Source organism: Lissotriton helveticus, chromosome 7 (assembly GCF_964261635.1).
Source record: "Lissotriton helveticus chromosome 7, aLisHel1.1, whole genome shotgun sequence".
Taxonomy (NCBI): domain Eukaryota; kingdom Metazoa; phylum Chordata; class Amphibia; order Caudata; family Salamandridae; genus Lissotriton; species Lissotriton helveticus.
Genome location: NC_136068.1, coordinates 215447043 through 215461131, shown reverse-complemented (window position 1 = coordinate 215461131; position 14089 = coordinate 215447043). Strand labels below are relative to the sequence as shown.

The window sequence follows — 14089 nt, the reverse complement described above, 5'->3', positions numbered from 1 at the left end:
AAATAGAGATGTAAAGATTATTCTACTGTGCCAACCCCATGTTCAAACCTGTACTGTACATCTGACAATAATACTCTCTCCACCGCCAAAGCCTCTAGTTTATCCAACAGGGCTTTCCCCAGAATCTTTACTGAAGGGTCAATAAGGGACATAGACAATAGTAAGTACGATCATTCCTGGCTCCCTTCTTAAATATTGGAATTACAATTGCCCTTGACCATGAACTGGGCAGACCATGTCTAATTGCTGCCCTAAACACATTCGTAAGCAGTGGGGATCAGAAATTAACATTTCTCTTAAATATATTCACCAGGACCTGGTGCCTTATAACCAAGGCTCCTTTCTATTGCATGTTCCACCTCTGATCTCCATATGGCTTATTTTAATCTTCTCCCTATACCCTGTGAGATTACCCCCACCCACTGAGGGATTGGATCTGTCAACCGGTTTGATGAGTAAACCGCCTTAAAGTGGTTAACCCAAGTTTAAGTTGGGATTGAGTTCTCCATTTTGAACGAAATTGCATTTAGCAAAGAAGGGAGAATTTATCACTCTCCAAAAACTCAGCTGATCTCTGGTCTCACTCGCAACCAGCATGGCCTCCCGTGCTATATACCTGATGACCTGCTTTCTTGCGGCCAGCCTAGCTTTGTATGCTTTCCTACAGAACTTTAGTGGTGAACACGGTGGAGACTGCAGTTTGCTTATGTGCAGGAATGATCAGCCCACTTATGTGGTCTGTACAAAAGGGGGTGGTGATGGACGGAGCATTTTTTCCTTCCCTGGACGGAAACAAGCTTCCGAGGACCGGTTTCTGGCATAACAGCCGTCTTCAGCCCGGCCTGCTTGAATCCACTGGCAAAGTGAGCAAGGGACTCACGTCTGAGCATACCCTGCCACACTTATGGCTGCCAAAGCTGGGGTGGCAGAGTGGGCTAAAGAACGGTGATGGATCAAACCCAGATCTTTTGACTGGGTCTGAGTGTTTGATTGGTTCAGATGCTCCGTCCATCACCACCCCCTTTTGTACCACTTATGTGGTCTGTCATTTTGTTCACAGAACTCGATGATTTTCTTAAGGAAACCGTGATGTGACCGTGCCCACAACTTCATTGTTATCCCCGGGGTTTTCTTTTTTGCTGGGCGTATTGTAGCTTCTGATGTGACTGATTTCTATATACTGCCATGTTTATGCTAGTGTATGACATGACTTGATTTGTTCTTTCAGAGTTGTCTGTCCTGATTGCTGCATAGAGGTAAGCCGGTTTATACAGCTGTTTCTGGTACGCTCTCCATTCAGCCCTCTCTATGCATCGTCGCTACTTTTCAAATTTCTAAAGAAACATTCGGCAGAACCCCATATGGGCTCTGTTGTGCGTGGTTCTATGAGCCAAACTAATTAAAGCATGCCCAGGATCCTACACTGCATCTGTTGTTGAAGTCTGTAATCTCATGTTGACCATACCTTCCAAACAGTCCAAAAATAAAAAATGCATCCGAACAGCTTTGCTATGGTCTATTTGTGCAAAACTGCAACCGATGTTATGGTCTAGATCAGTGGACATTAAACTTTCAATGCTGTGCCCACCTCATGTGAAAAATAACCAGGGCCATCCAAAAGGACAAACCAATTTTTCTATAAAATCAACATCTCTTAAGCATATTTAACTATTCAAACATTGTAGGTATGTCTTTAAAAATCCTATCTAATACATGATTCGCAACATACTATAGACAACCTTGTCTCCCTAAGGTGTAAATGTAACCACAGTTGAGTTAAAAAAAAATCAAAAATAGATGGAGGTACTTCGAAGCATATCTGGAGCCCCCATTTCCCCACTAGACCTTTGCTTAGCTAGAACCTGTGACAAGTTAGCTAATGACCAACTACAGAGAGATGCACTGCCACTCAGATTTTGTCTGCAAAAACAGCAGTCTTTTTAGCATGATACTTTTCTTGGCAAGTGCCTGGCACCCCACCCAACCCACCCTCCCCCCAAGAATCAAGGCCCTGTCCCAGTTTGAAGGCCTCTGGTGTAGTTCGGTTTACCTGACTCATGACACATTCCAATGTTCAACCCAGTTCTGAACTTGCATCTGGGTTAGAAATATTTCTGCAGCGCTTCATTTGAGTGAACCCAGAATATTGTCATACTATGCTTGTGTTGTGTGGCTCTGATTCTGTTCACTCTTGCTATAGATGCTGATGCCCTTCAAACACTGTATTCATCTCCCGGTCAGTTTCCTGAAAGCTCTCATGACCACCAGAGCCGCAGACTGTGCGAACCAGACCCAGGAATTTGATCCGTTTTTCACAGCCGTACGTCAATGGGATTGTTCCAGGTGAGTCCCTGTCAAGTCTTCCATCTACCTATTGGGGATGGTTTGAAAAGGAAAAAAAAACATGCCTGAACTTAACAACACAAAGGGGCATATTATCAAGAACGGAGTTAAGATTAACGCCTCTTTAGCGGTAGGAAACTGCCGCCAAAGCGGCGATAATGGGCTTGATAACATTCCCTTGTGAATTCCCGTAGAAGCCCATGTTCACACCAGACAGGTCACTATCAACTAAAGTAATTAAAATTACCTCTACCCAGCTATCGGATTACTCTGAGCCAGCAGGGTCCCTCGATAAAAGAATTACCTTTTCACAGTGGCCAAGCAGAACCATGTAATGTCTCGCCTTTTGTCAGTGTTGCTAATTCCCTGCTCTCTGGGGTTTGCAATTTTGCTTGTAGCTTTGAAAGTTGGTGCACAGAAATCTCACCTTGCATGGTGCTGTTGGCTATAAAGCTTGTATTGGCTGAAGGTGTTATACGTGCCATTGGGGACTACTAGTTGCATGTATGTGGTTGGCATTCCCACACACAATCACAATAAAACTCCTTCAAAATAACCCTTTCTGATGAGGATATTGAACGGGAGCCTACCACCCTTTGCCAGACCCAGTTTAGTGATCAGAAGTGCGGAAAAGGACTGCCTGATCCGATGTCCCAAGTACCCAAGGTGACTGTCACAGGGTGGATTACCAAGACCCGGTGAACAGGCAAAAAATCCCTCAAGTGCACTGTGTGTAAGAGTCACCCATGGTCTGTCTTAAGTGATGCCTTGCCAGAGATTTGTGGGTCCACATCGGCCATGTGAGTTTCCTGCACAGTGTACTGGCGCCATGAGAGCATGGTTGGGTGGGATATTGATGATCAAGAAGAGCAGAAGCCCCTGTGAAGCGAGAGAGCCTGCCTACTAGCGTGACCTAAGCAGCAGCATGGTGACTGAGGCGATTTAGCATAGGGGTTGCGTGTTAATGCACTGGGAGGCCTGCAGCATCTTCCCACTTGCTTAATGCCTTATAACCAATTGCTGCCTATTCTATTAAGTCAGTTTGGTGTTCAATTTCTTTCTGGAACTGAAAAGATAATTTTCTAAAGTGAACTGTGCAGTAGTCCTGCTGGGCAGAGTGAGTGTATAGGAAGGCCTGTAAAGTGCTATTTTTCCCTTGCACTACAAAATTTAAATGCATGTAAATTTACTGTATTTTTTTCAAATTATACCAGCAATTACAAAAGCACAAATAAAGTACTTTTTTGGTAATTCTGGAGTGAGTAAACTTCTTGAAGAACAAATTATACATTCGGTGAAGACCGATTTCCACACATCATTTGCACGCAATGCAAGTTTCTCAGTAAAACTATTTGTGCAAATTTAGTGGCCACTTCAATGGAATATGTGCTATCTGTAACTGACCGCTACCATACCAGGCTTTAATAATATTGTTGCGACTTTCTCACTTCACTGTTTGGTTTTTACAAGTGAGAACGTTGCCACTTTAAGTGTCACACATTTAGCAGTAGAATATCATTCGTAGTTACCTTTGATTAAGTTTACAGATTCTTTGTGTAGGACATTTCCGTGGTTTCAAGTATGTAGCTGTGGAGTTAGGAACAGGAAATATGCTTCCTTACATGCTCTTCCCTTTTGATATATTCTCCCTCGATATTCTGTTTGTTCTTGTATGTCGATATTCAGTACTACGGTTACTCGAGTTATTGTTAAGCAATTTTTGAAGATGCACTACAGCGTGGAAGTGTTTGTTTCTCTATACATTCCTCTGGGTGAGGCACCAGGTTTTAGGTTCCAGCTGTGCTGTATCTGTCCGGCATCTGCTTCCAGCCAGGCGCCACTTGGATAAAAATAATAAGGCTGTCCATGTAATAAAGCATTGTCCGTGTCCATGCTGGGAAAGAAAATAAGAACTCTCTCTATCCGCCCTTAGGCAGCTGTACTCATTGGGAAGTCTTGAAAAACCAATTGCTGTATCTGTCCCTCTGTCGGCGCGCTGCGGCAGGCCACGGGCAGGACAATTTGGGGGGGGGGCTGGCCCAGACCCAGGTTCCAGCTCCGGGTATAGCTGATGGATCCAAAATCTTCATAGCAGTCATTCTATGTCAACCCTGATGTTGGCATATCTAGCTACATGTGGAAGCAGATGACCATCCGTGTGGTGGTTTGTGCAGACTGCGGTACCTGGGAAAATGTCTGGAGGCCCTCTGTGATACCTTGCAGCTCCATGCCCTTGTTGCCTTATGCTGATTAACTTCATGTATAATGGCAAGGCCTTCTAGAGCTAAGCAATGAATGGAAGATGAGATCTGGGGAGGGCTCACTAATTTTTGTGGGTGAGATAGAGGTGGCAATGAAGTGGATCCTGATGGAGCTTGTATACTGAAGCCTCAAACCCATTTTGCCTTCTGCAATCCCATATACACCAAACCTGTGGACTGAGGATCTAGTCACATGATAGAAATTGAGAATGGTGAATGCCCGCACAGCTGGAGTGAGTTGAAGACTAATCACTCCAATTGAAGGAGCTCTGTTCCGTTACTTACTTTCTGAGATCTGAGAAAATGACTGATCTAGGTAATGCCAGAAGATCGCAGAAGGAATGTAAAGCAATTGAAATATTTTGAGCCCTGAGATGATTAGAATGAAAGACTTGCTAGTGTGAGCCCCGCTGACAACCATAATAGAAGGGGGTAGGGCTCAGTTTCCAATAACCCTACGTTGCGCTCATCCATAGGGGCGCACTCATCTATCTGGGCTCTACCCTTGCATAACCTGGACTACATGCATCCTTTGTGATGAGCTAGAAAGACAATAAATTATCTAAAGGAATGATTAATAAACTGACTTGGCAGCTGCATGCTTACTATTTACAGGTGCTAGGGTACAAGATCCTTCCCACACATTGCTAGTACTGCAGAACACAAACTGAACCATACTTATGACCCCACCTGACCGTCTTTTTCCTGAACTCTATGCAGTCAACATAGTATGGCCCAAGAAGGCTCCTAGCACTTTGGCCAGGAAGTCTCAAGATTAGTAGTGCCTCCACCATACCTGATCTTTCATTCGGTGATTTGTAAGGACAGGCCTTGCTGTCCGGCCTGAAGATCATTTGTATGGGGTGACAAGGGTGTGGAGCTACAAGATATCACACAGGGCCTCCACAAGCATTTTCCCAGGTGAATGACCTCGCCAGTATTTTTTAGGGTAGATCACAGTGCAATTTGGCCCTGCCCTTGTCAAAATTGAAAACCTGGTTGAATAACCAACAGCGCCACCTCTTACAATGTCGTACAAAAGAGGGTGGTGATGGACGGAGCATCTGAATCAATCAAACACTCACACCCAGTCAACAGGTCTGGGTTTAATCCATCACCGTTCTTTAGCCCACTCTGCCACCCCAGTTCAGACATGGCCATAAGCAAATCAGTCTGACCCTGTTCCTCATAGGAACAGTCCAGCCCGAACTGCCAAGCCATGCCTTCCCTGGACCGGAAACAAGCTTCTGAGGACTGGTTTCTGGCATTTCATTCGTCTTCAGTCCGGCTTGCTTGAATCCAGTGGCAAAGTGAGCAAGGGACCCACGTCTGAGAATACCCTGCCAACTTATGGTGAAAAAAGTGGTACAAAATGGGGTGATGATGGACGGAGCATCTGAACCAATCAAACACTCACACCCAGTCAAAAGATCTGGGTTTAATCCATCACCGTTCTTTAGCCCACTCTGCCACCCCAGTTCAGACATGGCCATATGCAAATCAGTCTGACCCTGTACCTCATGGGAACAATCCAGCCCGAACTGCCAATGTCTACATTTTAAACACCTCCATTACTCGAGGTCCTGATGCTCAATAATGTATTGATACATTCTACCGTTCAGGTGGTCTGGGGGCACGCTCTCTCCCGCCCTCCCCCATGCTCTGTTAAGATCGTTGCATCCAATTTGTGCATTAGTGTTATGAATGTCAAGATAAGCCTATCTGAGGACTCAAACATCATATGTCAATATTTACCTAAGGAGGGTCTCTGACATACTGCGCCTTGTAAAGTACTTTGGCTTAGCTTATTTGTAGCAAGAATTTTGCATTTAGATCCTTTAATGCATAACTTTCTCATTGAGTATTCAGTTTCTAGTGGGATTTTCAGTTGTTGAGGGGACTGTAATCTCTTTTTTTTATGTGAGAGTTAAGGCTTCTTACACTAACCTGGTTAGTCAATACTATCTATCCCCAGTTTTAAAACTCCGCTTTCTTATTTGTACTTTCTTATTTGTACTTTCTTATTTGTACTTTCTTATTTGTACAATACACAAACGTAAAAAGTCAAAGGCATTTCGATAAGGTCTGCTAGCACTTCAAATGCCTGTTTTTGCATAAGTACTCGACAAGCACAAGTTTTTTGGTAAAGGCTAAAATTAATATTTTCTAATATTGTTCTGTGAACACCTATTGAGACCGCGGGAAGAATAGCAATTTTTAAAAAAAGATGTATTTTTTGTATATAATTATATATTTTTTTTAATTTCCAGAGTACCAGTTGTGTTTGAACCATACGAGATGGGAGCAGAGACTTCGTTACACAAAAAGGCCATGAGAGACTGGTTTTCCATGGACGTGTGCACCAAATGCAAAGAGTATCTCTTGAACATCATTGACACTAACCAGAGGAGCACAGCAGCGGAAGTGCAACGTAGGCTGAGATCCATTTTTAAGTCTGTTTTTATTTTTCGAAGCAGGACCTTCTGCTCCTGGGAGAGCCCTTAAAGTAAAAGGGTGTGGACTACTAAAGTGATATGGACTTTGCTTAAAGATGGATGCTGTAATGTTGTTTAAATTCAGGAATAACGAATCAAAAACCAACAAAGCAGCTTGGGTGTTTACCATGGTAAACAAATCGTAACAATTCTAAAACACCAAAATGAATTTATGAAGTTTTAATTTATTTTTCTATTTAAAATTTAATATTAATATATCTCTATTTTGTGTTAATTGTTTTTGTATGCGAAATGTCTGAACTCTGTAATTTGTTGCCCTCAAACGCTTTAAAGGCACAGCATGTCCTCCTTTTATATGTAAAAGTTTATTAACTTGTGAATTTTAAAGTTTTAATTAGATTTTTTTTATATAAAACCAAAAAAGAAAAACTAGCACAAACACGTGTTGCGCACTTATATATTGGCCTTGCTGCGTTAATTTGTTTTAATGTAGCAGTCTTAAAAAGAAAAGGCCTCCGAAAATCTGTACGCACTTGTCAAAATGACCCTATAGGCAATCAACACCATGTAAAAGGATGACCATATTTGAGGATTTCTTTCTTTTCTGAATAGACACAGCCACCTCACCCGCACTTAGCACTCATTACTAAGCGTTCCTAGGACGTGCTTGATGCTCCTGGAATGGCAGGATGCACGACTCAGCACATCTTTGCGTGTCAAAATTCCTTCGGCAAGGACTTTGCTGAGATGGTAACCTTTCTACAGTGTTCCCATCAGACAATGCTGGGTTTGAATCGCCTGCAAGAAGTAATTTTTTTAATGCATTTTGGATACTAAATGTTCTCCTTCAGATCATGATTTTTGTGAGATTTGTGTTCATTTTGTCATTGACCAGGCTATCTATTCTGTAATTCTTTAATATAACCAATAAAAAGTGAGGAAGAATTCAACCTCAAAATAAAGGGTTGGAAAAACTTTTCCTGGACCCATGTATTATTTCATAACTGTACTATGGACTCGTTTTTTATTTATTTTTTATTACATTTTGTTTTAAATCCTGGGCAAGGGAAAGTAGCAAGTAAAGCAACAAAGAAGCACATTTTATGTAATTCTGAAGTGTTATGGAAACAGATTTTAATAGGAATTTTGGAAAACCTTCAAACCCACTATATGGATGCAGAGATGGATGAAGACCGTTAAAGATGATTAGCCGAAAACAAATTAAATGACCGTAGAAACACTGAGGTAGTGTGAAATCGGCGATATCAAAATAAAAGCTGAATGAAAGACAGCGATCATTGTATTGTAAATTTCATGACACATAACCCTCAACATACTTGTTTGCTTGGTCAGTAGAAGATAAAATAAGCCTTCATCAAGATTACAATGCATTATAAATGTTCTGCTCCAATTGCACTACATCTCGGCAGTACTGAGCACATGTAGCAACACATACATGGATCAATGTGTGAACAGTGATGTAATTTGTTACACATCTTCAATAACTGTTCTCAGCCAAGTCAAATTTTCAATAATCACTTGTACTTCCATTGCAACTCTCAAGGTTCTTACCCAGGGGCTTGAGACCTTCATATCTTTCACTGTGGACACGTTGAGGATATTCCGAATTTTTCTTCCTGTGGCTTGAATTTGAAAATCCCTACCAGTTGCCATGCTTTCGGGCTGGTACTTGGCAGCTTATTTACATACCTACCATTTATACATTTAGAACACGTTTTTTATGTTTTCAACTGCATGTGGAGATGTTGATACAGCATGGATTTTGTCAGTCTTCTCCCACAGATGTCCTTTTTTTCAGTGGGAACTTCAATAGAAGAATGCACAGTAGACAATCATTTTTTTTTTTAAAGAATTTTTTATGGCAGACTTATAAGGCACACAGTACTTCCATGCAGATATTCCAATTCTGGCGTTGATTGAGCGCCAGTATCTGTTCAGTTCTATACACAGCCATTAAGCCCACATCCCAGAGGTCGGGCGGCGTTAAGTAGGCAAATGTCCGATGTAATAAATCCACACGAAGCCGTTATTGGTGTGCTAAAGGTTCTCACGTCCGCTTTTTCGTTATTTTCGCCCCCATCGCCCACCCCTCTATCCCCTAATAAACCCCAACGACCCCCCTCCAAAATCCACCACCTACGCGCGTGAGCTTGTATAGTCTACCTCTGTGTATGATATCAGGAGCTAACAATTGTCTAGCTGCAATGTGAACGGCAGGGTCGTCCCCTTCATCTTGCAGCGCGCAGTCGCGTAAGGCCTGTACTAATGCTTCCCACGCAGCAGCTGCGTTTAGCGCCTTATCGTCTAATCTCCGCCGTGCCATTTGGTGCCGAAGCGTGCTTTCGCTAGTGGCCCATTTCTGCATCTCATTAATCCACCTCTTGTATGTGGGGCCTGATCTCGTCTTCCAAAGTCTCGTGATTTCCCTTTTGGCAAGGAGAAGGCCCATATCAATGAATTTACTTGTGACCTTGTTTTTGTGAGTGTGCGGGAACCAGTGTAAAATACTAACAGCCATGTCAAAGTGCAATCGCCTCTCCGTCACCTCATTCAATGTGTCACCAACCGCCCGCCAATAGTCTCCCAGCGCAGGGCAGGCCCACATCATATGATCTAGTTCCGCCCCCTCTGTAGTACATCTGGGACATATTGCCTCAGCTGCCCGAAGTATTTTTTGATTTTACCAGGTGTTAAATAGGCTCTGTGGAGGATGAAGAAGTGTATCTGCTGGAAGCGTGCGTTTCTCGTACTCTTTCGTGTCCGTCGCACTATCTGTGCCCAGGCTGTCTCAGGGATCTCCTTTCCCAAGTCTGCCTCCCACTTGGCTTTCAAAGCCGTCAGGGGTGGCAGGTTCTCTCGGAGCATTCTAGAGTACAGGCATGTGACCGCTTTGTAGGTCCCTGCTGCCATCATGGCGTGTTGGCAAGCCATGGTCGTCGTGGGTTCCAATAGCCCCTCCTTCCAAAGCGCTTGCATCGCCCTAGTGATTGCAGCATGCAGTAGGTATCCTCCTCTTGGGAGGTCAAACCTCTCTTGGAGTGTCTGGTATGGTAGTAGCACCCCATCCTCGAATAAATCGCCAAGGACCTGCAGTCCCGCTTCTTCCCAGATTTGCAACTGTGACCAATCCCCCCCGTGGGGGAGTGCCGTTACCATTCCGAGGGGGATCTCAGGGGTGTATGGATGTTGTACTCCCGCTTGGCGCTGGGAGCGATTCCAGCAGAGTCGAAATGTCCGCTCCTCAAGGGTTAAATCGCTATGGGTAAGCCGCTGTTGCAGGGTTATGTAGGCAAGGACATGTCGGGGGGGGGGGGGTCCCTCCCTCTCTCTCAGCCTCCGGCCCCCGAAAGACCCTCGCCACTTCCTGCGTGAAAAGTTGCAGTTGGGCTGCCAGATAATAAAGCTCGAAGTCCGGGACCGCTAATCCCCCTTCGTCCTTCGGGCGGGTAAGCGTCGTCAGGGCTACTCTACTTCTACCTGATCCCCAGAGGAACGAGGTCAGTTGCGATTTCAGTTGACGAAAGGTGGAGCCAGGAATCCACACAGGCAATGTGCGGAAATAATATAGAAGACGCGGAAGGGCAATCATTTTCAGTAGGGAGATTCGGCCCATTACCGAAAGCGGGAGTGTGGCCCAAAAGGCCATGCTGCCCTTTAATGCTCGCATACATCGGCCAACATTGCCTTCCAGCATGTCTGCTGCCGTGTGATATACGTACACCCCCAGATATTTCAGGCAGGTGGGCTCCCAGTTAAGGGAGGGACGAAGGGCTGGTCGTACCTCGCCCTGTCGCACAGGGAATAAGCACGTTTTGGACCAATTAACTTTCAAGCCCGATAGCTCTCCAAAGCGCATTAATAATCTCTCCGCTCCCGCCAGCGCCGTCTCCGCGTCCTCAAGGAACAACAATAGGTCGTCCGTGTATAAAGAAATATACTGTTGACCCTCTCTGCTGTTTAAACCCTTATAATGTTTCCCTGTTCGGACCTCCACAGCGAGGGGTTCGATCGCCAGAGCGAATAAGAGGGGGGGACAGAGAGCACCCTTGTCTCGTCCCCAGCTCCACAGGGTATTGCTGGGAGATGAGCGATCCCACTCACACTCTCGCTACTGCCGAGGTGTAAAGCACTCTCGTCCATTGGATATAACCTGAACCGAGCCCAAAACGTTCCATGACCTTATATAAATACTCCCATTCCAAGCTATCAAACGCTTTTTCAATGTCTATTGACCGAACCATTGGCGTCTGCTGCTCCTGGATAGGTGTCATCTAGCAATCTTATAAAGCGTCTGATATTCGCCGTCGTGTTGCGCGTTGGAATAAAACCGGACTGATCTTTGTGGACCAAGCCGGTCATATGTTGCAGCAGTCTGGCTGCCAATATGTTACTTAAGACTTTATAGTCTGTGGTTAGCATGGATAATGGTCTGTATGAAGCCGTGTCGCTGCTATCCCTCCCTGGCTTCAGCAATGGGATCACTAACGCCTCTCGCATTGATTGGGGCAGATATCCAACCGTCTTAGCCTCTATGTATACCTCTTGGAGACTGGGTGCCAGCAGGTCCACATTTACTATAAAATTCGATGGGCAACCCGTCTAGTCCCGGCGTTTTGTTGCGTGCCATCCGCTTTATGGCTCCCCTAATTTCCCCCAGGTCTATGTCTCTGCCTACGTCGTCCGCCTGGTCCTGGTCCAGCCGCGGCAGGAGCAACCCCTCCAGAAAAGTGTCAATACCGCAGTCGTCTCCCTCTAGTGCACTCCTGTATAACGTTTCATAATGGCGCTGAAACTGTTGTAGGATTGCAGTTGGAGTGTAAATCATATGTCCCTCGTCTCCCTCCGGTGCCAGGATAGGGGAGCTCCGTTTAGCGGGGTTAGCCAGCCACGCCAGCAACGTCCCGGCCTTGTCCCCTTTGGCGTGTGCCCTAGTCGTGTAGGCCTTGTAGTCAAAACTACGTAGACGCTCCACCTCAATCGCTACCGCTTCCCTAGCTGCACCCACCGCCTCCTGGAGTTCGGGGTGACCCGGCCTTGCCATCTCCGCGTCTGTTTGTCCTCTGCCTTGTCAAGATCTCCCAACAGACCCCTCCTTACTCCCACATACTGCTCTATACAGCGCCCTCTGATAATTACCTTGAAGGCATCCCATTCCGTCGCCCTAGCTGTTGTTGTGTTAGCGTTGTCCGTGAAGTACTGGGTTATCCCCTCTTCTGGCGTTGCATGGAATAAGGGGTCGTCTAATGTCTCCGGACGCAACTTCCAGGTGGGAACACTGGAGACCTCAGTCATCCAGTCCATAGTAACTAGCATGGGGTTATGATCCGAGATTGTTCTGGCAAGGTACTCCGTCCGCGCGATAGTCGGCATTACCAACGGGGAGCACAGCAATGTGTCCAGTCGAACATGCAAGCTAGAGAAATAAGAGTAGTCCCTTACATGAGGGTGGTGTGTACGCCAAGCATCTATGAGGTCCCATCTCCCTTGCCAGTCCAGTCATCCTCTGTTGAGTCTGTGTACTGGGGAGTCTCCCAATGGTGGATGAGATCTGTCGAGAGTGACGTCCGTCACTGAGTTGAAGTCCCCTCCTATTACTACCGGGACTGTCAGATAGTGCGCAAGCACTCCTGAGTCTCGTCAGGAAGGACAGCTGATCAGTGTTTGGTGCGTATATGCTGCATAAGGCTATGTCCCTACCCCTAAGTTGCCTTCGATGGCGACATATCGGCCCACAGGGTCTATCGTTTGCCTGGTCATCTGAAATGGAGTACCCGCCCTGATCGATATTAGTGTGCCCCTAGCAAATGCGGAATATGTAGTGTGAAATAGTTGCCCTCTCCACCTGCGCTGTAGAGCCACTCCCTCCTGTTTCGTCAGGTGTGTTTCTTGAAGAAATGCTATATGCACCCCCCCCTGCAGATCAGATAGGCGTGAACCTTGTGTCTCCTTGCCATTGTGTGCAGTCCCCTCATATTCCAGGTCATACATCTCAGAGAACCTGTATTAGCCATTGTCCCATAACTCCAGTTGAGATATCAACCAGTCTCCAGCTCTCGCGTAAGTGGTGATTACCCCCCAACATGTCTCCAGATCCACGCATGTCCAAACCCCCTCCAGAACAGAAACCAGTGTACCCCAGTGGAGAGCGTCCCCAACAATCCTCCCCTCCCTCCCCCCCCCCAGAACAGGACCCAATAACAAACTATTAGTTCCCATCCAAACTCAGGTAAACAACCCAACCTCCCACCTATTCCACAGTCGTCTGTGGTCGCCTTAAGGGCTATGGAAGCGTGGCTCTAAGCCGGAAGGTAGCTGCGCCAGTCACCCGCCCCTGCAGCCATGATCCCCCCCCCAGAAACAGCAGTGATGAACCGCCCTGTGTCTAAGCATACACCTGCATTACATAACAAAATCTCCCCCAGTTACCAGTGGTGCCCGTCTACTTCTGCGCTCGTGTCAGGTGTTCAAGATTTCCTCCGCCGTTTGTGGTGTTACCATCTGGCCTTTGGCGCCATTTACTTCCAAATTGTCTGTTTCCGATCCCGTGACGTGGCCCTCCGACTCCGTGCCTCGTTTGGAGGGGGGTAGCGTCCGTCCCCGAGAGTTCCACTACTGCTTGCAGCGCTGCTCTCCTCCTCCGTTTGGGATACCGAGGGTTTCCTAGATCCCTGCCGTCGACTGCGGAGTCTTCGCGATTTCCGCACCTGCGTTGTCCGCCGGTCTTCTTCCTCTCTGTATTTTGCTCCGTCTGTGCCCACCTTGTACGTTTCCCACCACGCCCAGGCGTCCACCGACGTGTGGAAAAAAAGCGTCTTGCCATCCAACACCACCCGTAATTTGGCCGGGAATAGGAGGGAGTACTGTATGCCTTCCGTTCTGAATTCCCTTTTAAGGGTCAAGGAGGCTCGCAGCCTCTGTGTCTCATAAGTGTAATCAGGGAATAGCGTCACCTTACTGTTGTCTATCTGAAAGGGTCCCACATCTCGGGCCCTCTGGAGCAGCAGATCT

The 14089-nt window shown here is 46.1% G+C and overlaps 1 protein-coding gene across 2 annotated transcripts in view; it reads left to right on the top strand.

The window, feature by feature from the left end:
* Nucleotides 1–8051, top strand: part of LOC144766712 (protein spire homolog 1-like) — a 292220-nt gene extending 284169 nt beyond the window's left edge. For both annotated transcript variants that reach the window (XM_078650474.1, XM_078650473.1), the window contains 3 exons: nt 1229–1256; nt 2201–2343; nt 6875–8051. In XM_078650474.1, the coding sequence (XP_078506600.1) occupies nt 1229–1256; nt 2201–2343; nt 6875–7109 (406 nt within the window). In that variant the 3' untranslated portion in view covers nt 7110–8051. The remainder of the gene's footprint in view (nt 1–1228; nt 1257–2200; nt 2344–6874) is intronic.
* The last annotated feature ends 6038 nt before the right edge of the window (nt 8052–14089 follow it).